The 27,170-nt window shown below is 40.7% G+C and overlaps 1 protein-coding gene across 1 annotated transcript in view; it reads right to left on the bottom strand.

The window, feature by feature from the left end:
- The window catches only part of JMY (junction mediating and regulatory protein, p53 cofactor), an 85,539-nt gene extending 69,065 nt beyond the window's left edge, over positions 1 to 16,474 (bottom strand). Inside the window, exon 1 of the mRNA XM_019728183.3 lies at positions 14,854 to 16,474. Within this exon, the coding sequence (XP_019583742.2) occupies positions 14,854 to 15,894 (1,041 nt within the window). The 5' untranslated portion in view covers positions 15,895 to 16,474. The remainder of the gene's footprint in view (positions 1 to 14,853) is intronic.
- Between the last annotated feature and the right edge of the window lie 10,696 nt (positions 16,475 to 27,170).

Here is a 27,170-nt window from a genome sequence, read left to right as displayed (position 1 = left end):
GATAAATAATGCTGCAATGAACAAAGGGGTACATATATCTTTTTGAATTAGTGTTTTCATATTCTTCAGATACATACCCAGAAGAGGAATTGCTTAATCATATGATAGCTCTATTCTTAATATTTTGAGGAACTTCCATACTGTTTTCCATAGTGGCTGCACCAATTTACGATCTGACCCAACAGAGTATGAGGGGTTCCCTTTTCCCCACCTCTTCAACACTTGTTATTTTTTATCTTCTTGATAATAACCATTCTAACAGGTGTGAGGTGATATGTCATTGCGGGTTTCATTTGATTATCCCTAATAATTAGTGATGTTGAACATCTTTTCATGTGCCTGTTGGCTATCTGTGTCTCTTAAGGAAGGTTTTATACTCTATTCCTTCTCCACTTCCCCACCCCACAGGTATTCTGGCTTACACATCAAAAAAGGAAGTTTGAATTATCCCCTTTACCATGATATCCAAAATTACACACACCTTTTCCAAAAGATAAGGTATGAGAAGTAAGAAAACAATACATGCTTCTCTTTCTGTGCTCACCTACCTATTATTCGTAAGTAGATAAATCATGTGTTGAATCAATTGCAAAGGAGGATTATGAAAGTAACAGCAGCTGTGTGAGTGACCAATTTCAAATGACAGCACTCTTCTCAAATCCCAGAAATCAATTTTAACTGGTGGTAAAGGTATTCATTTCCATAATTTTACCACCTCAAGACTGCAGCATATCAGAAACATAATAACCAGATTAAGGAAGGATAAACCAAGAAAACTTTAAAAAAAAAAAAAAAAAAAGGCCATGTTGGTAGCCTTTACACTAAATTATAAACTATCCTTTTACAATTTTAAAGGCAATAATTCTCTCCTTACAAGAAAATGTACATTCATAGAAGCCCTTCCACTTGCAAATGGAACACTTTCTTTGAGATGATTTTCTACCAAGTTTTAGGAATAGCAAAACTGTTAAAAGAATGGAAAAAAACACAAAACACTAGCAACATCTTTCAATAATAAAGTTCCCCCGAGTCATTTACAAGTGATTAAATGCCACGATTCAACAGTAAGACAATCCTTACACACTAGGCTTCTTTGAGCTCTTCTTACAGATACTAAAGTAAATGTAATGCACCAAACAGTTTAGATACTATTTTCTGTCAACACAAAAACATTAAGTCATTATATGCTTATTAAGTCACAATACCACTCTACACAGCTATGTGCAATCAATAAGAAAGAAAATCAGTTATTCTATTTAAATATTAACGTATTTGTATATTATTTCCCACATGCCTTTTATCCTCAAACAGAACAGTACTTTACAAAGCAATTATGCAGCAACTAAACTTAATACTCTTGCAGAGAAGCCCAAGGCATCTCACCTAACACTGCTAATTTATTAATTTGTCTTCTTTGCTATAAAGTTTCATGTTTTTCCAACATTAGATTACCTTAAAACCAATTTTAGCTTCAATTGGCAATCTATTTTAATCAAAGTATTTGTAAATAATCCTAAAGTAAAGGAAATGCATTTTAAAACGTCAAAAGATGCAGTTTACTAAGCATTAGACTTCAGTCTAAACCATTTCTTATAATCCATGGTAAAAAAAGTTCAATTGGTAAAAGAACATAACCACTAACCTGTTGAAATAATTTAATTTTCTATTTTGCTAACCAATACTGACTAAATCTGGGGAATAAACTGGGCTGCCAACACTTGCAGGCAACTATGTGCAACATGCTATGAATAATGCACACATACAAAGAGTAGAAAGAATCTGGAAAGAAAGTTGGATTGTTTAGAATTAAGGAAGTTTGGGGTATATAGAGAATGCCTGAATTTAAAATGTGGAAAATGCAGGTTTGCTGAATTTGAAAAGACTCACTGATGGACACAAACTGAGTCAGAATGTAAATGGCTCTGAATGAGAATACAACATGCCTGCAAAGGATGATTTCACAAGGGCTCAAGTACAAAAAACACAATATAAAGATGCACAATTCATATTTGCAGAGGAAAGGAAGGACAGCCAGGGAACAGGCCTAGAAAGTAAAGAGTAAAATTATTTCTGCTGCAAAAGCTGACACATCTCTCATGAAACTTTAGAAAGTTATTCTGCTCTATTGATTCACTTAAAAGAAATGAAGAATTGTATGAAACATGAATTAAATATATTGACCTAATAAGTAGAACACTTCTGCCTTTCCCTTCTTTCTGTCTAGTTTTCCTAAGGGATACCTTTTTTTTCCTGCCTCCCCAATCCAATCCTGGTAAGAATGAGGCTCCTCAACCCACGAGCCTCAATTATGGGTATTTGAAACAAAGCTCTGCTAACTGCAAAATTTCTCTAGGGCAAGGACCCACAACTTTTATCAGGTTCTTAAAAGAAGTCAGTGACAACAGTTAAAAAATTTATTTTTCATGACCCAATAATCACTGGAACAGAAAAAACTACAAAATCACCCTGTGTGACTTACTCCTTTCCCCAGTGCTATTCAATTTGGTTTCTAACCCAGTAACCAATTACAAATATAGGAGGAGAGAGGAAGAAGACACCTACTGTGTTTAATTATGGAGTCTCCATCCTGTCCCCTGCCCATCAGTTCAAGGGTCATCTCTCTGACTTCAGAATAGTATGACTTCTACTATCCTTGAGGATCTTGGAATAATTTTTGCTGTCTTAGACATAAAATTTAGAAGCTAAACTCTTGCACATAGTTTCATAACTTTCTTCCCTACTCTAATTTGTCAAACCCAAGACTGAATGCTTCCTTATTTTTTGCTTAATTAGGAAGATGTTTAAGAAACAACAGAAAATCCTCAAGTAATATCTTCATCATTAAATGATTAAGATATACAATAATTCTCTGCTTATGAAAAGGGGTAACTCAGGACTAGCTCTGGGGCGGCTCAAATGGGAGAGGCCTATCCTAGCAATGAAACTGGATCTGGGGCCCTTTAGATCTATCAGGTTTGTCTCCTCGACTGACTAGTAAGGACCAGTGCCACGCAAATTTTCCACATTCACAAAATACACTGCTCAACTCTGATACTGTTTTGTAAAACTGTTAAATTATTTTTATTATTTTGGTTAAGCATTGCTTATTTGTTAATAACGGTTATTTGTTAATTATGCTAAAATCTAATTTTAGAAAGTATACGGGCTACTGACAGTAATGACTAACTCTGATACTTCAAAAATTGAGTTTCAGATTCTTTACTTCATCATAATTTGACTTCATTTTACTCCTGGGGAAGTACATGCGTTTAGTTAAAAATGTTAGCTGCAAACATGACAGGTATAGAAATAAACTTTAAAACAGATCAAGGAATATCTACTGAACACCTACTATGTAAAAAAGCACTGAGGGATTTGAGGCATTAGAAAACAACAACAAAAATCCATCTTTGTGTCCTGCAAACTTATAATGTATTTTAAAAGGGCAGGAAAGGTCCATTAAGAGAAAAACACAGGGCAGCAGTTATGGATGAATGACGTGATGTGTATGTAATGAGAGCTCTCTTATCTCTGAATTTCTGACAGAAATTCTTCTAATTTTTCATAGAGGTGAGAAATGACTTTCTATGGGGGGGGGGGGGGGGAGGAGGCATTTCATCTGGTCCTGGAAAGAAAGGTGGAACTTAGACAAGCAAAAAAAAAAAAGGGGGGGGGGGCAAGACATTGGGGCAGTGGAGGGAGAGTCATGTAAAATGCAGCATGTGTATGGTGAGTCCAGTGAATAATGGGTGAAAGAGCTTGGCTGGAATAATGAAAGGATCATGTAGAGAAGAGAAAGAGTGAAGAGTGGCAGGCTAACCAAAATATGGATAACTCTGAATTCCAGGAATTTGGACACTGTCTACAGGAATGGAAGAGTTCATTGCGTATGGGTGTGTGTGTGCGTGCGCGCGCATGACCAGATAGGAATGAAAGTGTGAAAAGCAATGCTTTAAAATAGTTTGGGAGCAAGGTATAGAAAGTCTACATTTCAAGACACTGGAGGAAAACTAAAACCAGCCTAGGGATGAAACAGTGAGAGATTAAACTAAAATGGCTGCAGGAGCAACATGGGAAAGCAGTAACTAATGCATGAGTGATCCCAGAGTTCTTCCGTTACAAAATTCGTATTTAACATTTCTGAATTGGTATGTATTTACAAGCAAACACGTACATAAACAGTTTTTCTTTGCCTACAGTGAAAAAAACCATTGCAAAATTGATCATGTGTCATAATCAATGGCTTCCTGGAACCAACAAACACCAGATTTGGAAGAACTGAATAGTTCTGAGAATAGATGGGAGTGAAGCACTTCCAGGAAAATAGCAAAGACTCCGAACTAAAAATGGCTGCTCCAGATAGAACCACAGACCAGCGCAGGGATGGCAGGTGGAGGATGCGCTCTGGATAAATGGAATGAATAGGAAAACAGCAGGACATCCAGATGCAAAGGAAAAGTTGGAAATGCAGGAGTAGAGCTTTGGGATGAGGGATGAATGAGCCCAGGGTAGGAGAGTAATACTTCACTTAATATCTTAAGACTCCAGGGACACACACACAAACACACACAGAATCAAGCACTAGTTTCAAAAAACAACCTATTCATGTATCACATAGGAAACTGATAAAAACCAACAATTAATAAAAACTCAAAAACTGTATCTCCAAAAACCATGACCTGTGGCCCCACCGTGATGTGTTGCAATCCGCCCTGTATCAATTATTCCATCGCATTTTCCATGATGGCTACTTGACCCTAAAGGCATTTCAGTATATCCAGCCCTGCTATACTTTTCAAGTCGTTAATCTAGAAAAGGGGTTTAGGATTATCTCCAGAAAATGCCATTTGCAGTAACAGTGCCATTCTTTGGTAAAGACTAGAGTAGACTTGGCACATATTTTCTATAATGGCTTCATACTTCAGAAAGTGAACATTGTGAGACAGGTTCAGTTAGCCAGCTCACCTATATTTATATATACAATTCAGAGGTCACATAAAGCAAAATCTACGTTAACCATCAGACCCTGTACCCCAAAGTACTTGACCTTCCAGGTAATATCAAATATCATATCTATAGAATAAAAAATAATTACATTATTTATAATACTAAAGAGAACAAAGGTATGCCCAATTGTCTTAGACCAGATTAATTTTCCACTCCTTCCCAACCAAACATGAATGCTAATTTTCAAAAAAACTGACTTGTAAAAAAACCAGCATATGCAAATACCTAAATTCTCTTCATAAGAAAGAAAACTCTGGGTCCTTCGAAAAACATACTAAAGAAATAAAGGTGGGAAGAAAAGTCAATTATTAAACATATTGTACCCTAAAGACACATTTAAGTTTGTTTTTTTCCCCCGTGAAGACAATATTTTAAATGGTGGTTGGACTTCTTAAACAACTCACAAAAATGACTACCCACAACAGGTAAATTTGTACAAGTGCAATGAAAGATATTAGGATACAATATTTTTCAAGAATTAAGATACTGGTCAGGAAAAAAACAAAAAGAAAAGAAAATACTGGTCAGGAATGCCAGGACTTAAAAAAGGAATAAGTTCAACTAGAAAGAATGAACAGAATTTGTAGTGAAACTCAAGGGAAGGGCCAGTTTTGTATCCTATGGTATGCCTAGCACCTGGCATAACAACAATTTATTGAATAAATGATTGATGAGGAGACTTGAAGGCATTTCTAAGGGCTTCCGGAGGTTAAGGCGTACTGTTTTCTTTAATAGTTATTTCAATTGGAATATTTACAAATCAACTGTGATCAAGGTTGTCTGGGATGCTAACAAACAAAAGGGAAGCGGAGTATAGAAAAAAATGGAAGAGCTTATCAAAAAAATTGATTTTGAAAGGACTATCATAATATAACCACTACGTCACTTGACAGAAAAAAACAAACCAAGGCAGAGGCTAAGTAACTTGCCTTAAGTTAGGCAGCTGGTGAAAGGTGTAAGTAAGGTGTGACCTTCCCCCTGCAGCCTAAGTGAAGCTCTTAACCACTGCCCCATGACTCATAGCGCGACTACTGTTTTTTCCTTATGGGAAAGATACCAATCTTTTAAGTCTAGGATGACTGAAAATATGATGAAATATTTCACTGAAAAGGAAGACACTGGAAGAGTTAAGTGGGAAACGGTGTAGTCATACAAGATGAAAAGAGAATAAAATTCCAATTTTGGAATTCCTTCCAGTTTTTATTTAGCAAACCCACAAATATGCTGAATACTTTTGATAAGAAATGTCTGATTTTCTATCCATCTCGTTTAAGATAATTTCCACCAAGACAAATAAAATAGTCTTATTTAAAGTTTTAGGTCTCACAAAGCTCAATGTATAGAGTAAAACCTGCTTAAGAGCCACCTCCAAGGCCCTCCAGGGACCAGAGACTTGATAACACACTTATTTACAAGCATCTAGACAGGCTTCACTGTCAGCTGGCATATCATTTCCTTCTACTAAAATAATGAATGCTATTCAGTCCTATGAATTTCTCAAGTTTAAATGTTGCTACTCTAAAGTTAATTCTACTCCCCTTTCTCTCTTAATCCATTTTTTTAAGCACAACCGATTGTTTATCTACACTCTGGGGTCGGTTTTTGGTTAATTCTTCATTTTTCAAACCCTATTTGCCATAACATTTTCGTTTAGCAACCCCATTTTCATTTACCAAAATTCATATCACCTAATATAAAAGAAACATAAGGAAGCAGGGCTTCCAAATAAAAATAAAACGAGAAGTTAACATCCTTAATTGCCCTCCTCTCCCGCCTAGCCAGAAAAAGTTCACCAATAAGTAAGGTAATTAAGTAAAATTATGAGGGGCAGGGGATTATATTATTAATTATTTGATGGTATGGACTAATTATTTAAAATGGGAATAGACAGTGAGAAGGAAGAGGTAGATTTTAGGTCTGAGATTAGAATATACCAGGTTCCCTAGTTCTACTGTAGGGGGAAAAGTATAAGAAAACGTTTTGGGGAGAAAATTAATTTTCTTTAAAGGAAGATATATCTGTGAAGACTTTCAAGGAAAATTATCACAGTCCAAACCAACTCACCCTTAGCAAGCTTAATATAAGAATTTACAACAGAACATTTAAACAACAGTATAAACATTTATTCTTCCTGTGGTTATAGAAAAACTGTATTTTTATAAATGAGTCTATATAAGACATATGCATTCTGTCTCACATTAGAGTGTTATGTATCATACATGCAGGCACAAATTTAAATTGGCCTCCTTTGGGATTACAAGGTTCTCTTAATCACAGACAATATTGTTGATTACAGTATACGCACATAATGAAGGTTTTCTAAAAACAGTCAGCAGCCAGCCACTGCTAATGTTGTTGTTCAGTGATGAGACAGTGACCATGCATTGCAATTTGACAATGGTTAAGTTTATCAGCCTCACTCCCTTTATATAGGGATGAAGATAGTCCAGTGGTTAAGAAAGCAGGCTGGAATCTGTCAGGCTTGGATTTGAATCCGGTTCTCATATACCAGGTATTTTTTCAACAAAATTTATTTAATCTCTTTGAACCCGGTTCCTCTAATTCAAAATCCCTACCTCTTAGGTTGATATGAAGATGAACATAAATAAAAGTGAACATTTACGAAGTGTTTACTATTTTAAGTACTTCACATAAAGCCTATTTTTAAATCACTCTATGAAGCAGCAGTATTATTCTCCTCACTTTACAGATGAGGAAGCTAAGGCACTGAGAGAAGTAGGCAGGCCCAAACCCACAACGCTATCAATTGGAGGAGCCAGTTCTCAAACTCACTTGAACCCTACCTCTTACTTCTTACCTACATGCTGAGATAATGCATTTAAAGACCTCCCCAGAGTGTTTAATTCACAGGAAGCATTCGATAAAGGTTATTGTGATTATTGAAAACTAGACCTCACATACTTTTCTACACATGGGTCACTCCAATTATGGTTCCATTAGTGTCAGTAAAGAGGACAGAGGCTCACCTAAATAGGAAGAAAGGCTTAGAGAAATAATTTTAGTAATTCAACCTTCGTTTTGTAAGTTTAACTTCAGCAAGTTCAAAAACTGATGGGAAAAGCAGTTTTAATACTGAAACTATAGGGAAAAGCATACAAGCACAGGTAATGAACAAAGGGAGAACAAAAAAACAAACAAACATAAAAACAGGACAAAACACAATCCTATTACTGCAGGGAGACCGAGACCTGAACACAAGCACATAAAACAAGTGGCTCAAGTTCTAACCCTTGACACACTATGCCTTTAAACTACCCTGAAATCCTTAAAAAGGACACTGCAACCTCACTTTACAAATAGGAAATTAGGGCCTAAAGATGATTAAGTGACAAGCTACAGTCCAGCAACTAGTATCAAAATTAGGATGAAAACAGATTTTCCTGAGCCATGTCCAATAAATTTTCTTTCCATTAAGTACTATTAAAGACTGCAGTGATATGCTGCTTATTAATAAAACATACCCTGCCTCAACTAATTCCTATCAACAAGAGGACTTGGTAGCCAATTTTATTTTCATAAAGAAAATGACCATCCTGGTTTATCACTGTATTCTCCCTGTGCTTACATTCCTTGAATGTACTAATATTTGCTGAATAAGCCCCAAGCCATCACACCCTCAAACCTTGAAGTTACCAATAAAATCCCAAATCATTAAAGGAATTTCATACATTTATTCTTAAGACCATTCTCCTCTATAAAATGTCCAGCCCACCAGGCCTCTTTCCATTTCATAGCCTATTTTACAAACACACACTACAGAATGAAAAGTCTATTATATACAATTACAATCATATAAAATTTAAAACTGAAGGATAAGCACAAAAAAGACAATTCCCTCTATTTAAGAAAACTCACGAAATTTTCTAACTTTTTCCTGAATGAATTCTTCTCTGCCCCTGTGCAGTTTTAATAACATAGATACTGTGTTAAGACTACTTGGTATTAACAGTCCCCTAAAAGAAGCTTGAAAAGCCAAATGAACTTCACCATCTCTACCAAAAAAATAAATAGCACCAAGAATTATTATTTAGCCTTCACTGCCTGTGTTTCTTACCCTGGCAATTTAATTTTTCTATCAACAACTGAGGGAACAGGTCAGATTCGTAGGGAGCAGATTCTGGCCTATCAAAGAGTGAAAGGAGCCATGGGCAACTTCCCATTACACAAAAAAATAAGCACACATACATTTAACCATCAATGGAAGGCCACCTCATGCTTTCAAGTCCCACTTCCAATATTCTACAGTCAATGGAAGGTCAAATAAAGCAGCAATAGAGAACAGTGAGAGACTGATTAAAGTTACATGTCAAGATTTGGGGAGTAGAAATTGCGAATTCAAACATACAGCGGTATGCTTGACAAACCAAACCACCCACTCACTTTCTTTCTCTCTTCAAGGCACACACACACACACCCTTCTACTCACATTACCAAAGTGTCTGTCAAAGTTAACCTTGTTTTAGCAAAGAGGAAACATGCCCAATTTCATATCTGTGAAATATCTGGTGGACTGGGCATCAAGTGATGTTAAATGCCAAGCAGAAAAACCACCATGTAAGTTACTTATCAGCAAGGCTGCCGTCCTGCCACCAGACTCCATATTTCTGCTTTACAGAAGTGCTATTCTAGAGGCATACATTCATGTTTTTTTCTATACTTATTTCTTTTTTCCGGTGATATGAAACATGGCCAAAAGTTTATTTGGGCACAGGACTGAAGAAAATGACTAGTATCTAAGTTGTTATTTTAACAGTTTCCAGCTTTCAAGTCTTTCATCATAACTCAAGAATCCCACAAAATTAACTTGGCTTCATTATTCCTTAATTGTTTTACAGTAAGATAGCAGTTTGCACTATTTTAATGGGGATTTTCAGGCAGAATAGCTCTATGCACTGCAACCATATTATATCCTTCTCGAACCCGCTTCTACTACTGTGTTTCCCTGAAAATAAAACCGGGTCTTATATTTTTGCTCCAAAAGATGCATTAGGGCTTATGTTCAGGGGATGTCATGCTGAAAAATCACGCTAGGGCTTATTTTCTGGTTAGGTCTTATTTTCAGGGAAACACAGTATTAATACCTAATCATGGGTATAGCTCCCTGGCCCAATAAAAGACCAGCATCCTAGGGCTCCTAAAAGACTGTCACTTCTCTAAGTTGGGGTTTCAGCAAGGCTCCAGAGTTTTAGAACTAATCTTAGATTTCCAGAAAAATTAGGAAAGTCACAATTGGGAGGAGGGGTGCTAAGCAGTCTTCTTCAAGTTACTTGCCCCTTCTGTTAAATAACCTCAGAAGAGGAGTTGTTTATAGCTGAGTCACTTTAAGATACAAAATAAAACAGTGATTGGGCACTCTTCTCTTAACATAAATCCATCCTTGCACCCCTAGGGAACCTCTTTCTTGTAAAACACAACATGCAGACACTACTCTATACCGCGCCTATCATACTTAATTTAAAATAAAACAAGAGTTATTTTAATTTAAAAGTCATTATAGAACTGACTAGAATTTTAAAATACTGCCACTCTTCTACTCTTGGGAGTGGAAAGCGATATCCCTTCCGATGTGTTCAGGGAAAACAGGCATGACAGAAAAGGCATACATTTGGACTAAGACAAATCTAGGTTTGAATCTAAGAGTTTGGTCACTCCTTAGCTGTTTAACAATGGTCAAATCTGCGTAACATCTTCAAATCTCAACTTCTGCTTCAGCAAAATAGGTAAAAACACCACTTAGCTCAAAAGATAGTGGGGAGGATGAAAGGAGATAGGTAATGTGAAGCGCCCAATATCTAAGTAGCCAATAAATATTACATTCCCTGAAAGAAGTGTTGAGTTGAAAACTCTGGAGAATCCTTATTACATGAAATAAGAGAACATTAACACTTTCTGGAAGTCTCCTTTATAAGTGCCACTTTATTAGACACTTTTTCATACTGTCTTAATTAAATCTTAAGATACCTTTTAAGTATTTTCTCCATTTCCCCATTTTAAAGAGTTTAAACAACTAAGCAGGGCACATAAATGGTGAGTCTGTATTTGAATCCAGGTCTTTCTGACTCCAAACCCTAGGTAGGCTCTGGCTACTGTATGCCTTACATGGCTACTTTTGAAATAAGCAATGCTCTCAAACAGTGGTTTCAACTGGAAAGAAGTTAAAATTGAGGACAGTTTTATAAACACAATCAATTCCAAAGTGAACACTGACTTACAGATTTTAATCAAGCCTACCATCATAGTTAAGGTTTATTATCTAAAGGACCACAAAGAATTACCAAGAATAGTTATCCACATACAGAAATCACTATTTACAAAACCCAAGTCATCAAAGGTAAGCCACAATATGGGCCGCCCATGCACACACACTATAATATGATTCTCAGTTCTGACCAACAACCAGGGCTACTGCTGAAACCATTCCAAGAGGCCCTGGTGGCACTTGATTCATTCAGGGATTGAGTGCCTACTGTGCAAATAGCACTACTTACAGTAAACCCGTCTACAAGTCCAAGACTAATCTACCATATAATAAATTTCACATTTCACTGGATTCAAGATTGATTCAAGGTCCTAAGTAGAATACAATTCTTGTGTCATCTAAAAATAATTTCTCATTAGTATTGTATGAATTGTAACTCCTCACAAACTATTATTTCCAGTCAGATGACCAAATTTGTGAATCATTAACAAAACATTTTAGCAGAAAACTTAAGGTTTAATTCTTCAATATTTAACAAGACAAGGATATGGGAGTACTTCTAATAATCCCATATTTAATCATAAGTATATTCCAAAAATTAAACTCCAATACAGTTTACAAGGCACAGCAGCCTGTGTACTAATTTACAAAACACATAATTTACAATTGTGGTTTTAACGCTCTTTTTGAAAAACACCTTTAAGAGTTTAATAATTTCTCTCCAAAAATGCAAATATGCTTATGCATATAAAACTTTACATGCCCATTAAATTCCATCTATAGCTCCCCTCAATTTACAGGGAATTCACCAACCCCAAATAAAGACTCCTTATTTAGGAAGTTATTTACAGTTTTAAGAGATTTTTTTCTCCTAGTTTTTAAATAGCATGGTCCCTGGAATAATTTATATTTATCATTTTATAAAAGTTTATTTATCCACAACTTTACATTAAAAGAACACTTCTTCCAAATTCTTTAAACTCTTGCAATACTAAAAAAACAACAACAAAAACCTCTGATGTCCTTTGTCCACTAATACTAGAGTGCTCACAAGATGTGTGGCCCTGAAGTAGGGGTGGCAAAGAAGAGACTTCTAAGATATCGTCAAGGCCAGCAACCTTGAGAAATTTACAATCTATTTGTATAGTCTACTCTATTAAAAACAAACAAACAAAAAGAAAACCACTCCTTTCAACAATTTACTAACCATTTTGAACAAAAACAGGTGTGGTCTTTAGGCTGAAATCTTTAAATGGATAGGAAAAGGAATTTTGCAGAAAAAAGGACCAGAAAATAGATTCCGAGAAATTAAAGAAGGAAAAACAACCAAACAACTAGATTTTCTAAATAACATATACCCAAGAATGTGTTTGACTTACCAGATATACCTAGTTTGAAAAACTATAGCCAATTTCACAAGTTAAGTCAATCTGAGAATTGGGAATACAAAAACACTGAATTAGATACATAAACACTCAATAGAATCAATAATACAAAAATGACACAAGTTCTATAATGATTTTACCTTAAAAAAGAAAATGTTCTAAAAACTTAAGATAGCAAAGAATGTAAGCCACTGGGGAACAAAAAAACAATACATGGGTAATGTGCTATACACCCCCATTATCATGCCCATGGCAGACATCACTGATTAATCACACCATCCTTACCCTACACTGACCCTCATACTTTCAACATAACCTTCCAGCAGAAATCAGGGTGCGCATTAAAACTGAACCTATTTGTTGTCTTTGATAGCTATTTTACAAATACTGTCCAAGTCAACAATATGAAGCACCTAAAGTTTATATATCTAACGTTCAATGAATTTATACATTTCATTTATTTTGAGTGGTCTCCCAGAACAAAAAAATCCTCTTTAAAAGTTTGAATTTTTCTCTGTCAAAGACTATAAAATATTATGGTCAACATAATCTTAATTAAGAAAATATATTCTTTTTAAAAAATGTAAACACTCCCCCATGAAAGAGTTCTAGAAAACTGTAATTAACTCTATTTTTGGCAACCCTCATTTTTCACCCAATTTGAATTTAAAAACCAGACAGAATAACTTTTCTGAGTATCAATAAAATTAAAACCACACATGCCCACATCACTTAAGAGATTAAAAAAAATAGTTTTTTGTTTTGTTTTGTTTTACACGCATGTATATGTTTGTAAATGGAGTAAGAGAAAGAAGCACAAACTTTGTCCTTGCAGCTTAAAAGAAATGCAGGTCAATATTAGCAAAACTCTATGTAAAGATTTGTGTCACTTCCTTCCAAAAACAATTTAAGGCAGAACACACCAGAAATGAGATGATAAAAAAGGAAATGAAAACAGATCCCTGGAACTCTAGGATCATATTATGATTGGGTAATGTTTAGCATAAAGTAAACTAACAGGAAAGAGTGAAAACCGGGATTCACGAAGTTGTAACAGAACATTATGGGATAAGAAAGAAAGAGTTATTTCCTAAACCCTCAAATCTAGCAAAGCAAAATAAGAAATAGCCTACTAAGAAACCAGGAGGCTCCAGCTTCCTAGCCTGAATAGCAGGATTCAAGTATTATATAAATATAGGCAAGGATAACAAATGACAATACAATTGTCAGGTAAACACCATAGAGGTATTTCCCCACCCCAAGTCCAACTTCAATTGGTACTAATACAAAAAAATAATTGCTTTGAGAAAGTATCTGTTAGTATTCATTAGGGGAAACTAAGTATATCTGAAAATACTTTTTTGGTAAAGAAGCTATTAAATAGTCATGACCTCAAATTATACGTATCTTACACATTGTTGAGTTCCCTTCTTACACATTGTTGAGTTCCCTACGTATACCTATTCAGACCTTTCACCCATATTTCCTGTTACTTTAAGGATTAAATAATTGGAATCAGCTTTTGCACTTTTACTCTTTTGTACAAAAGTGTACTAACCATTCCTGTCCAGGACTTTTTTCTCCCTAAAACAGGAATGAAACATAAGCCATCTGTAAAGACTTGAGATATTCCTAAAGTGTGTATAAAACCTTTAAAAACACATTTGCATCTAATTGTCACTTGGCGCTTTTTCATTTGCACAGGCCATTCATTTAGAGGAAAATGAACTTAAAATTTGCCTAAGTAGCCAAATTACATATGAAGGTAAAGACAGACCAACTATGCTCAAGATAAACTATTTTGACTAAATGAGCATGACACCAAGAAATGACACCAGGATTAATACCTGGGCAGTTACTGCTGGAAAGAGCTTTAAGGACAAAGAGAAAAGCTCTTTTAGCTTATATTTACGGGCCACCTTTTTTCATACTGGCTTTAATCTTATTGGCAGTATCGAGATGTAAATAGGGCACCTAGTACGTATATACAACCTATTTGATAATTGGGTAAAGGAAACCTAAAAACTTATCAAAGGTCCTGCAGAGGGCCAATTAAGGAAAGCGACGGTTTTCCTACCACTGAAAGGAATGAAGTGGGAGACAGGTCACAGGAACCCATCCTTTTCCTTTTCCCTTGTCTGAAAAAACAAGGGTGCCATATGTGCACAGTGCAGACCGAGGCTCCAGCCCTTGGTAACCAGTAACCAAAAGCGATGACTGGGGCCCAGACCAGGATCTTACCTCCTGGATGCGCTTCCTGGCCCGCTGAAGCACTTCTTCGTAGCCCTTTTGCCGCAGCTCGCTAAGGCTTTCGTAATACTCCTCAGGGTCGTCGGTCTCAGTGAAGAGCACCTGGGAGAGGATCTTCCAGCCGCAGGTGTCCAGGCCGTGGCCCAGGTAGACCTGGAGCTGGTAACACAGTGTGTCGATCTCCTGCTCGGTCATCTCCGGTGCGCCCCCGAACAGTACGGTCCACATGCCCGAGGGCTCCTCAGGGAACACCGGCAGGCACGGCTCCAGCTGCGAGTTCACGGAGCACAGCTGCTGGTGCACAGCGCGCAGATCCTGGAAGGAGAAGAGCCCGGCCCAGCTGCACTCCTCGGCCACGGAATCCAGCTCAGCTGCGGGTGGCTGCTGCTCCGCGTCCGAGATGGCCAGGGAGGCCGGGCCCGCTTCGTCCTCCCTCACCATTTCCAACACCTCAATCTCCTCGGAGACCGCCCCGCAGGGGCTCACTATCCGCACCGACGACACAGGGGCCTCCCGGGACGCCGGCGGGGCTGCCGTAGCGGCGGCCCCCGCCACATCTCTGCCTTCAGATCCCCTCCGGACTGGACTGGACTTGGGCCGCACTGGGCTCCTGAGAGGGCTCTCTGCCCCTTTGCCGGCCGAACTCCGCAGCAGCGAGTCCCCACGAACGCTCCGCGCGCTCCGCGGAGAGCCGCCCTCCGCGCATGCCGGGCTCCTCCGGGGCCCCGGGCTCCTCCCCAGAGTCGCAGAGGCAGTGGCCTCAGGCCGCCCCTTGCCTACCGGGCTGCCCGGCCCGCGGGTCCCATCGGATGCCGCTGCGCCGGACTCGGCGCCCCCTCGCGCCCCCGCCTGCTCCCGGGAGCCGCTCCTCTGTCTCTGGGCCGTCCGGTTGTGGCAGGTTATGGCAAACTTGCCTTCAATCTCGTTCCAGGCCACAATAAAGACGAACTTGTGCTTCTCGCGCTCGTCGAACACATGGGGCCGCACAGCCACCCAGTCCGACTCGAGCGTCTCCTCCAGCGCGAACGACATGGTGGCTCTGGCGCCAGGCCGCGGGGGAAGCGACGCTGGCCCTGCCCGCCCGAGAACTCACCGGCTGGCTGCGCCGCGCCCCCCGCTCACCCTCGCCAGGCGCCTTCAGCCATCTTAGCAGCCCGGCCGGTTCGCTTCGCTCGCTCCCCTGTCCCTCCGCACTCGGACACACCGCGCTCCTTTGTGGCGAGACTCGCGGGAAAGACAATACTCGTCCCTGGAGCAGGTAGTTCACATGGTCACGTGCGGCAGGATCTGTTTACAAGCCTCGCGCTGCGGCAGCGCCTCGCGCCCGCCCGGGCCGCCCCCCGCGCGAGGCCGCGGTGCTGCCTCTGTGGCTCTCTGGAGGTGAGGCGCGGGTCCCGCCGGGCCTGGCAGGCCGGTAGGTAGTCGGGGCCGGTGATGTGTGCGTCTCCGCGGCTCGCTGGGGCCGATCTCCCCGCCCCTCCACCTCTTCCCGACGGCACCGAGCCAGCCTGACGGATGGACGCGTCTCCTAAACTCGGCGCTTCAGTATCGCCACAATGTTACCATTCGGCTGCTGACGTCGGCGGCTCCACGAGGGACGTAAACACGGGCACGTGCCGCACGCTGGTGACGCGGCGGCGGCGCGCACACCCCGCCCCCGCGCGCGCCGGCCCCGCCCCTCGGCGTCCCCCCGCCCCTCCCGCGAGCAGCCGCGCGCCCGGCTCTTTTCCTGCGTCGGTGCAGTTTCCTTCTCCCGCGGTCTGGAGCTGGGGACTCGCGGGCCGCCGGCTCTGAAGTGGTGAGAGTGGCAGGTGTGCTTTGCGGGACAGGTGGCCTCCGAACCGCAGGAAAAGAGGAACAAAGGCCGAGGAACTGAGGCTTTCGAACTCCAGTCATTCAGAGTAGCTCTCAAATGTAAGTTTGCCTCCATGCCCCCGGGGGAGTCGGACGGAGGAGCCCTCTGTTTGGAGAGAGGTGCAGTACTCCGTCACGATTCACAGTACGCGACTCATGTGCTAAACTTGATTGGAATCCCCCAGACTGGTGTATTCTACCCTAACACCCTTGAGACACAATTTAAGATATGAAACAACCCAGTAAACTCCAAAATAAAATAAAATTAAATTAAATTTCATTCATGCCCTAATAGTATGAATATTTACGTTTAAGTTGATAGGTGTTTTATTGCTTCAGGTTCATCATTATGAACTGTTCTGTGAACCTCATCTTGAGGTCACTGGCTTGAGCCCTTTTGAAGTTGTATTAAATTATCAGAGTTCCTAGAATGCACATGCCAAAAAATATATCATGTAAATCTGAAGAATTCTGCTATTGATACTGGACTATGATGAAACACATTCTTAAAATTGCCCAGTGGATCTTATAATCCAGTTTATATTATTGGCATTGTCTTTCCTATTAGTGTCCAATCTATATTGCAAATATTCTGCATCCACAGTGGACTATGGAATTCATTCTTTTACTTTTATCCATGTTTCTAAAATATATGCAAAACCATTTGGATTAATCATGCATTGTCAGGTACACTTACTTTTACCTCAGTGGTGTTCTCAGATCTGAATAAAAAGCCAAAACTTTTAGCCCTGTCACTCAGCCCACCTAGATCTGTTTTGACAAAAAAAAAAAAAAAGAAAGAAAAGGCACTTTGAACAGGATGAGCAAAAAAGGAAAAAGACTGGTTTTTAAACATTTTTACAGTTTTTTATATGAAGCCACAAATTTTCAAAGCTTGTAACTAAACTTGTATCAACTCTCAAATAGCTTTCAAAAGGAAGAAAGAGAAAACCTGTCACAAAACTATTATCATCTAAGCAAACAGTAGCACATTATAGAAAACTTTGCCATATTTTCTGCTAAAAAGCTACTCCTAAAAGTTTTTCTGATAAAAAGTGATGACGTGATCACTAAGTCTCTTCTTGTAATACATTATAGATAAGTATGAATACTAGGAATGAACATTAAGAGAATGTTTACGGGAAATATTTTTTATTTACGTGTACATTATAATTACAATATTTATCTACAGATATAATATTGTATTACCACACTAGTGCTAAAAAAAAAATTGGTTCATGGTCGCACAGGTGTTAAACATTTTCCCCCAATGCTCCAGCCACTGTGTTTTGTCAAAGGGATTGTTTCAATGTTTCTTGTTTCCTCTTAGTAATTGTTATCCTAGAAATGAAAAGAAACAAACCAAATTTCCCACAGTAGGTACTGTAGTACCCTACAATTCTTTATTTAGATCTGTATCTGATTGTGGGAGAAGCTCTCTGAGTGTATAAATTACTCCCTGGGAATAAGTAAAGCTACAGAAAAACCAAGAGCTTGAAAATTATTATCTGTTTGAGTTTTTTTAAACTGTTGTGGATTGTTAGGTAATCTGGGAAATGCTTTAACTTTTTAGATCTTTTAATTAAAAACTATAATAGTTTACAAAGCGATTTTCAAATTAAATAGCATTTTCCTACACATTCATTTTATCCTCATTAGGCATGAAAGGAATAAGTCTTTAATTTTATATGAGAAAACCATTCTGATTAGTTAGGTCACATATCCCAGGATTGGGAGCAGGGGACAACTTGTGTTCAGGGGCCTGATGGACATCTGTTTTAGATTCTCCCTAAGCAGACACCGAAAAGAAGTCAGGAATGCAAAAACGTGTGGGTATGTATAATACCTGTGACAAACAAAGGACAGAAGCAGGACTGGAGCTCCAGAGCAAAGATTGTTTCCTAAAGAAGTCCCTCCATTGAGTGGAAATGGTTAGGCCTTGCTTAGTCATTGACTGGGGACCACCCTGAGAAAAGCATAGGATGGAAACGTGAAGCGCATTCTGAAGACACAAACAGCTGGGGACTGTCAGCTAACCACACTCCACGCAGCTGAGGAATGAGTCCTTTCTTGAAGAACCTGATTGACACATCTGCACAGCTGCCACTGTTTACCTTGTGTGCCACGGGAATCCACTTCATAACATATTTGGGAAACAGCTCCTCCAGGGCTCTGGTGGGCCTCTCTTCCAGAGGGGAAATTTCGAAGAGGGAAGTTGGAGGGATGAACTGCTCCCGGGAGCTACAGTTGGTCTCATGGCCACAACTGATACTCATCGTCTCCCCACTGCATCATCTGTTCTAACATCTGTTCCTCTCCGCTGGCCTTGGTGGCTCATCTGGTGGTTTCCCCTGCCATCAGTCCTGAGGGGTCTGGTAACCTTACCTGTGGCTAGCCTCCATTACTGTCTCACTACATTTGCCACACTTAGGCAAGAGCTACCAAGAGGCACCCAGTGGGTCACCTAGACTCCAATTCCGCCCTGCTTCTCGGGGTCAATGGCCCCTGACAAGAGGGTGACTCTTGCCTGTTGGTTCCTGGCCACACAGAGCCCAAAGTTCAAGTGGCAACTGTAGCTTATAGTTCAATGGGTCTTTGCTTTCCCCTGTCAAGAATGCACCCATTTTAGGGACCAGGACCTCTAACCCCACAGAGCTGTGGGGACCCCCCCGTGGATCATTGAAAGTGATGGTGAGGCTACTCCTGCTTCCACCCCCTGGCCCCTGGACCATGTGTTATTCCTCTTAGGGATGCAGTGCCATATAAAGCTGTGTAATTCAACATTTGTACATGTCCTAGAGGAGAGTACCCCCATCCTTGCAGGGTTGCCTCTGAGCTGGGGCTTCAGCTGTACCTTCAGCAAAGCATGCCAACACTCTATTTAGCCAACAGCTTCTAGATATAGTTTATGACATGACCAATGGATCTGTAAAATGGATTTCCTGGTTGGATACTAAGTTGTTTCTGTAGATCAGCCATTCTGCAAATAGCCTGACAGTGGTACTGGCTGAGGCCCTGTAGGCAGGAATGGCAAACCCATACCCAGATGAAGCATCTGTTCCTATGAGAAAAATTATTGGCTCTTCTAGGATGAAAGGACCATTCTTATGTAGACCATTTGCTGCCAAGTCGAGGTTATCCTTAAGGAATAGGGCCACACTGGGGGTTCCGTGTTGTCTGTTGTTGGCAGGTTGAACATTCAAAGCAGGCACTCACTACATTGACCTTCATAGGTGTGAGTCCATGTTTTCTGACCCATACCAAGCCTCCGTCTCTGCAACTGTGGTCATAGCATCTATTTGCTTATCATGCCAGTGAATGTCAACTGGCCTAGTTACCTTGTCCACTTGGTTATGTGATGCCTATGCCATAGTGGCATTAATGTACGATACAAAAATGTTCACACCTTGTGCCCACTCTCCTGTCTCCATCTACATGTCTCTTCCCCAGACCTCCTTCTCTCTAAAACAAAATTTTAGTTTTTCTCCTTCCAGGTTACTGATCATTCACCATTGTCCATGAGTCCATGTACATTTTTATTTTAGGCCACATCTCCTTTTGCACAAAGTATATGACCTCCTGAAGCTCTACCCATTGGGAAGATTTGTCTTGCACACGGTGTCTTATTACTGTTTTTCACAGCCTCCCCTGAATAAAGCAATAACGCAGACAGCGTCCACTTTTGGTTTTCACCCACATACCGAATCAACCTATCCATAGCCAAGCCAGGAGTTTTTTCTCCTCCTTCAATTGGTTGAATGGGGCGGGGGGCATATGGTCATTTGTGTGAGCTGAGGAGGAACGCTGCTACATAGTTGGTGAGGCACGTTGGATGCCATGGGGTGGGGTGCTGGGCCCCTTGCTCGTGCCCCTAGCTGTGTCCTTGCTTCCTACTTATGCTCAGTCCTAGAGGTACCGTCCACCTTATGACGGATTGCTATCGGGCCCATCTCACTTTATGTCTTGTTCCCAACTCATGATGGGCAGTTCCAGACTCATGGGCACTTCGTATCCCAAGGTCAAGTGTTCCAACCCTATCAGGGCCCACCAGCACGCCTGGAGCTGTTTCACAAGCAGTGTATTCTCCTATGCTGCAGGTAGTGTGATCTTGCTGTACAGTGAGTCTTCCACTAGGATTTGCCGTAAGCCTCATACCATATCTGTATTTGACATCTCAAATGCCAAAGAGTGCTGGGGGTTTCGTTCCAAGCAGCAGGTCTCGCAGCCCTGGACCTGCTGCTGAGCCATGCTCTACTCCAAGTCCTCCTCAAAGCTGGTACCTGCCATATGGGCTGGAGAAGGTTTCCTAGGTGTGGAATGTGTTGCCTCCAAAGCCCGAGGAGGCTTAACAGCCATTGTGCTTCGTTCACTGTGGTGGTGGATGCATGATGCAACAGTCTGTCCTTTCCTTTGAAGGGGATGTCCTCCCAGCCACCTGACCATGGGCTGTGCAGAAACTTGACTGAGTTGGCAAGTGCTTGCATTTCTATAGAATTTACCTCTCCCTTTGTGTATGTGCCTCACCAAGGTCTCCAGCATGCTAGCACCCTCGTGCTCATACTGCCACATCAGCATGATGTCATCACTGTAATGAATCAATATGTTTTGCAGTGTGTCCAGATGGTGCACATGTCTTCAGGCTAAATTATGACAGATGGTGGAAGAGTTAACCTGGCCCTGGAGCAAACTGTTTCTGATCTTCTTTCCTGACTGGAATAGAAACGTACACATTTGCCCAGTCAATGGCTGCATACTACATACCAGAGACCATATTATCTGCTCTAGCAAAGAAACTACATCTGGCTGGCCAGCTGTGAGCAGGGCTATTTCTTGGTTGAGCTAGTAGTAGTCTCCAGGGTCCATTTGGTGTCTGCAAGAACCAGACCTGCAAATTAAACACATATTCCAGAGACCACCATGCCTGCATCTTTAAAGAGTGGCATTAATCTCTGCCATCCCTTGCTAGAGTTACACTTTTTGATTCATATCTAGGTGGGAGGGGTGCAGTTTCACAGGCTTCCACTTGACCTTCCCCACTATGATAGCTCTCACCAACAGGCCCAACGTGTGGGTTACTACAACTGCCACATATGTCAATCTTAATTATACTTGGGGACCAGGGAAATGAGTTCCAGGTGACTTCACAGACCCAGTGGACGCTGACTTTGACCAAAACTTCATTTATTACTTGGCCCCTGTATGCCCTCACTCATGCAGAGCCCATCATGAAGTTTCTGGTTGTTAGGTATGGGTGTGAACTTGGACTCTGTCGTCAATAATCCTTGAAATGTCTGAATATTCCTCTTTCACCTGTGAACAGTCACTTGTACATGGCCTAGGTCCCTTTGGGGAAGCTCTGGGGAAATCATTATATGTTTCAGCCTTCCCCACACTGAGACACAGTCATTTCTTCAGTCAATGGGCACCAGGTCTGAAAACTGAAAACTGGTTCAGGTCCAGAAACTGGGCAAGAGTATTTGGGGGCCAACTTCGCTCAACCTCCTGTTCATCCACTCTGTTTTGATTAAGTGTAGTATTAACCAGTGCCCTTTGGCTGCTCAGCTATTTTGCCCCTAGGGATGCTGTGTCCTACTAATCATCCCCTAACTGTGAACACTCTAACCCTCTGGCTTCTGATGGTGCAATGGTACCATCGGCCTCTCTTGTTCCGGGCCCTTCTCATCCCCTGTGCTCTCAAGTGAGCCAAATTCTGTGACTGCTTCTGCCTTTAACCCTGGCCTGCAGAGGAGAGCCACACTGAACTTCATAGGGATGCTGGAGCTCCTCTCACCAGCGGATTTCTCATACCCTTGATGAATGGTGTATCCTTCGGGTCTTCCTGGGAAACAGTCCTTCTGCCCTCATGTAACATAGTCATTCCAGCACTCTCACTTCCCTGAGTCTTTTACTCCCTTCCTCGTCTGCATACCATGGCAATTCAAGCATTTCAATTCAGGCTCTGTGAAGGCCATTGCTTTTTCCAAGTTTCTAGGAGTCACCCTAGCTGCAAGTTCCAACATCCCCTAGGGTCCTAGCTTAAATATTAAATTCTCTCGTCCTGAGAGAGTGAACTTAGTGTCAATAAACAACGTTAGTTACACACTGCTTTTCACCATAAGTCTGTAGGGTGACAATGAAACTCTATAACAAAAAGGGATACATTGTCCTTATATGTATCATTCCCCTTATGTTTCAAATGGCTTAATTATTGCATCAGCAATACATTCCTTTTCACGGGTACAGTGTAAACTCCCCACCAGTGAAAATTTTAGAAGCAATACTCTCAACTATTGCTGGTGGTTCTCTGTGCTGTACCCGTCACTCAGAATGGGGTGCTTATTACTGGCCAGGTGGGGAGTGATCTAGTCTCCAAACCCCATCTTCCTGCTTTCTTGGACTACTTCTAGTACCCACGGTGCTAGCTGGGCTCTCTGGGAAGCAGACACTGAGAGGGAGTGAGGAGTGGGAAAGGTTAATGGAGAGGAACACCTTGAAAGAAAAAGGGAGAAGGCAGGATGGGCAGAGGGGCATCAGCCTGAAATCCCTGCCAGCCCAGTGGGGAACTGGAGCAGTGATTGTTAGAGGAGGTGGATGCTGAATGGGAACAGCTAGACCCTGTTCCTACAGCCTTATTCAGTCATCAGGTAGGAGCCAGACGAGAGTAAGTTTATCCTGACTACCATTGTCACAATTCATCATAGGCTGGGGGCCACCTTGAGAAGTGTCTGACCGAGGCTTGAAAGCTACAGTGAATCCTGAAGGTGCTGTCGGCAGAGGGCTGTCAGCTAAGCCCACTCTTTGCATCTGGGTAGCAGGTACTTTCTTGAAAGGGGATCTGAGTTGTGCATGTTTACAACTACACTTTTTAATATTTTACATCAGTTGTGGCCAAGTATCCTTATTTTCCAAGTGATGAAAGGAAGATAAAGGAGGAAATGAGGTGAGGAAAGATGGAAGCTCTGTAAAGTGATGCCTGACTGCACTGGCACCACTGTATGAGACACAGTAGGTCACTTGGCAGATTTTCTCCCTCTGCAAAAGGGGCTTCTCCAGAAGGGATGCAAGTAAAGACCATGCTCCTTTCTTGCAAAGCACAGGAATGGAGAAGGAAGGCGGTATGTGTTTGCCTGGTTCCTTCCCGTCTCTCATTTCTAAAAAGTCGAGTTTCACCCCTTGGGGAGCTCGCACTTCCAGTTTGCATCATCCAGCCCTTCAGGAAGCCAGGTTTTTGCCCTTCAGTGTGGTATTTCCACAATGCCTAGAAATGAAGGCAGCTCAGCATCGATAGATTCAACAACCCACCAATAAGAACAAGCCACCCAGCTCTGCAAAAGCAGCAGCAGTGCATGGTCTGGGATGCAGGCAGCGCCTTCAGAAAGAAAGGCAGCTGAAGGCTGGGAAGATGCACAAAGTTTATGTTGATAAGCAATCTAATTTTCTTCTTGGGTAGCACCTAAGAGTAGTAGTATGCTTAATTAAGGACTTCAATAGTCTCTAAAGCTTAAAACAACTTTCTGAAGTCTTATCATAAAAGTAACACGTATTCACTGTAGGCAAATTTGAAACTGCAGACAAAAGAGAAACTAAATGCTACCTAGAGGTGCCACTTTTAAAACCTCGGTGTATATATTTTTATACCCTTTCCTATGCTTATTTACAAAAAGGAGATCCCATTATAAATATTGTTTTGTAAACTCTTTTTAATGTGTCTTGAAGATGTTAATAAATATGCATCTTTACTATCATTTTTAAAGAAACTTTGTATACTAAGTCTTTGAGCACGTATTTCTCTTTTCATTCTTAATGCCCTATCTAGAGGAACCCTTTGAAACTCATACACTTAACCACTGTATTACTCAAGATTCTCTTAAGAAGCAAATACCAAGATAGGATTAGATGTGCAAGAGATCTGGGTGGGGGAACACCTGTGAGGGAAAATGAGGAGGAAGCCAGCAGAAGGGGAGTGCTAGTAGATTGTGAAGGAGAGCGGGGAGACGGGAAGCCTCAGTAGAAAGCTGTACAGCGCCATGCAGTCTAAGGACGGTCTCACTAGGCCAGAGGCCAACGGGGAGTCCTCAAGCAGAAGTTACCTGTCACAGGAGTTTTGCGTCTCACAACAGCAGGCCTGCCTGCGTCTCTCTGTCACTCAGTCATTGGCTGGCAGCAGCCTGTGGGAAGTGTGGTAGGTTCCTAACTGCAGCAGGACTGCAGCCGGATGTCAATATTACGCTCAGAGATCTAAGAGGCACATTCTTGTGGCTGCCTCAAATACCATCTGTGCTTTAAAAACAAACAAACTTGGGACTATTCATTCATTGATTCATGACACAGCGAGGGCAAACGTATGAATATGATGTGATGCTCACATTCTAGTCATTGGCTTCAGTCTGAGTGGATTATCATAAATGATTTTTCAGATTCTAAGGTAAATTGTAAGATAAATATTAAATGGGGTTTGGGTTCTTTCTCTTTCGGTTGCACCCATTCCTATATTCATTTTACCTGATGTGAAATATCTGGGTGAGTTTAACATAATATATTAAAATCTAGAATGTGAAACAATACCTGTATTTCTAAAAAAAAAAAGTTTTGAAAAGAGAATAATATATACATCCCCAAATACACATTTTTCTTTACTTTCCTATCCATACGAGGTCGGACAATAAAGTTTGCAAACTCATCCAAGAAAAAGTGCTACATACCTCATTGATGAATATCACTACGGTCACCTTCGAAGTACTCCCCTTGGGAAGCTATGCACTGACGCCAGCACCTAGTCCACCCTTCAAAGCAATCTTGGAACTCTTTTTCTGGAATGGCCATCAGAGCTGTCGTCCTATTACCCTTGATGTCCTGAATGCCATCAAGATGTCTTCCTTTCAATATTTCCTTTACCTTCGCGTAAAGAAAGAAGTCATTGAGGACCAGATCAGGTGAGTAGGGAGGGTGTTCCAACACAGTTATTTGTTTACTGGCTAAAACCTCCCTCACAGACATTGCCGTGTGAGCTAGTGCATTGTCTTTATGCAAGAGCCATGAATTGTTGGTGAAAAGTTCAGGTGTTTTCGTCTAACTTTTTCATGCAGCCTTTTCAGCACTTCCAGATGGTAAACTTGGTTAACTGTTTGTCCAGTCGGTACAAATTCATAATGAATAATCCCTCTGATATCAAAAAAGGTTAACAACATTGTTGTGACAAGTTCCCGACCTTAATTGTCAGACCTTGTCTATTATTTTATTTTTTTAATATTTTTCAGCTTTTTAAAAAATTAAGGTGTACAAAACAACATAATGATTAGACATTTACACCCTTCACAAAGTGATAACCCCACCCATCTAACATCGTACGTAACTATTACAATACAATATTCCCTATGCTGTACTTTACATCTGTGAATTAAAGTTGGCATTCAGTATTATATTAGTTTCAGGTGTGCAGCACAGTGGTTAGGCATTTATATAATCTATGAAGTGATCCCCACGATAAGTCCAGTACCTATCTGACACCCTACATAGCCTTACAAGGTTGTTGATTATATTCCCCATACTGTATTTCACATCTCTGTGACTATTTTGTGACTACCAATTTGTACTTCCTAATGCCTGCACCTTTCTCACCCATCTTCCAACCTCCCTCTCATCTAGCAAGCATCGGTTCTCCATATCTATGAGTCTATTTCTGTTTTATATACTTGTTTATTCTAGTCTTTAGATTCCATATATAAATGAAATCATGGTATTTATCTTTCTGAAATCATATGGTATCTGACTTACTTCACTTAGTACAATATCCTCTAGGTCCATCAATGTTGATGCAAATGGTAAGATTGCATTCTTTTTTATAGCAGAGTAATACTCCATTGTATAAATGTACCACAATTTCTTTATTCAATTGTCTACTGATGGCATTTTTGTTGTTTCTATATCTTGGCTATTGGGAATGGTGCTGCAGTAAACATAGGGGTGCATATATTCTTTTTCAAATTAGCATTTTGGATTTCTTTGAATAAATACCCAGCAGTGGATTTGCTGGGTCATAAGGTAGTTTTATTTTTAATTTTTTGAGACGCCTCCATATTGTTTTCCATAGAGGCTGCACCGATTTGCAATCCCACCAACAGTGCACGAAGGTTCCCTTTTCTCCACATCCTTGCCAGCACTTGTTTATTTATTGATGATAGCCATTCTGACAGGAGTGAGATGGTATCTCATTGTGTTTTTTATTTGCATTTCTCTGATGATTAGTGACGTTGAGCATCTTTTCATATGTCTATTGGCCATCAGGATGTCCTCTTTAGAGAAATGTTTATTCAGGTCCTCTGCCCATTTTTTAAATTAGATTGTTTGTTTTTTTGTGTAGAATTGTATGCATTTTTTTAAAATAAATGTATATTAGCCCCTTATCAGATATATCATTGGCAAATATCTTTTTCCATTCAGTAGGATGTCTTTTG

Source organism: Rhinolophus sinicus, chromosome 3, assembly GCF_057876585.1.
Source record: "Rhinolophus sinicus isolate RSI-liver-muscle chromosome 3, RSI-T2T, whole genome shotgun sequence".
Lineage (NCBI taxonomy): Eukaryota > Metazoa > Chordata > Mammalia > Chiroptera > Rhinolophidae > Rhinolophus > Rhinolophus sinicus.
This window is presented reverse-complemented; position numbering and strand designations above follow the sequence as displayed.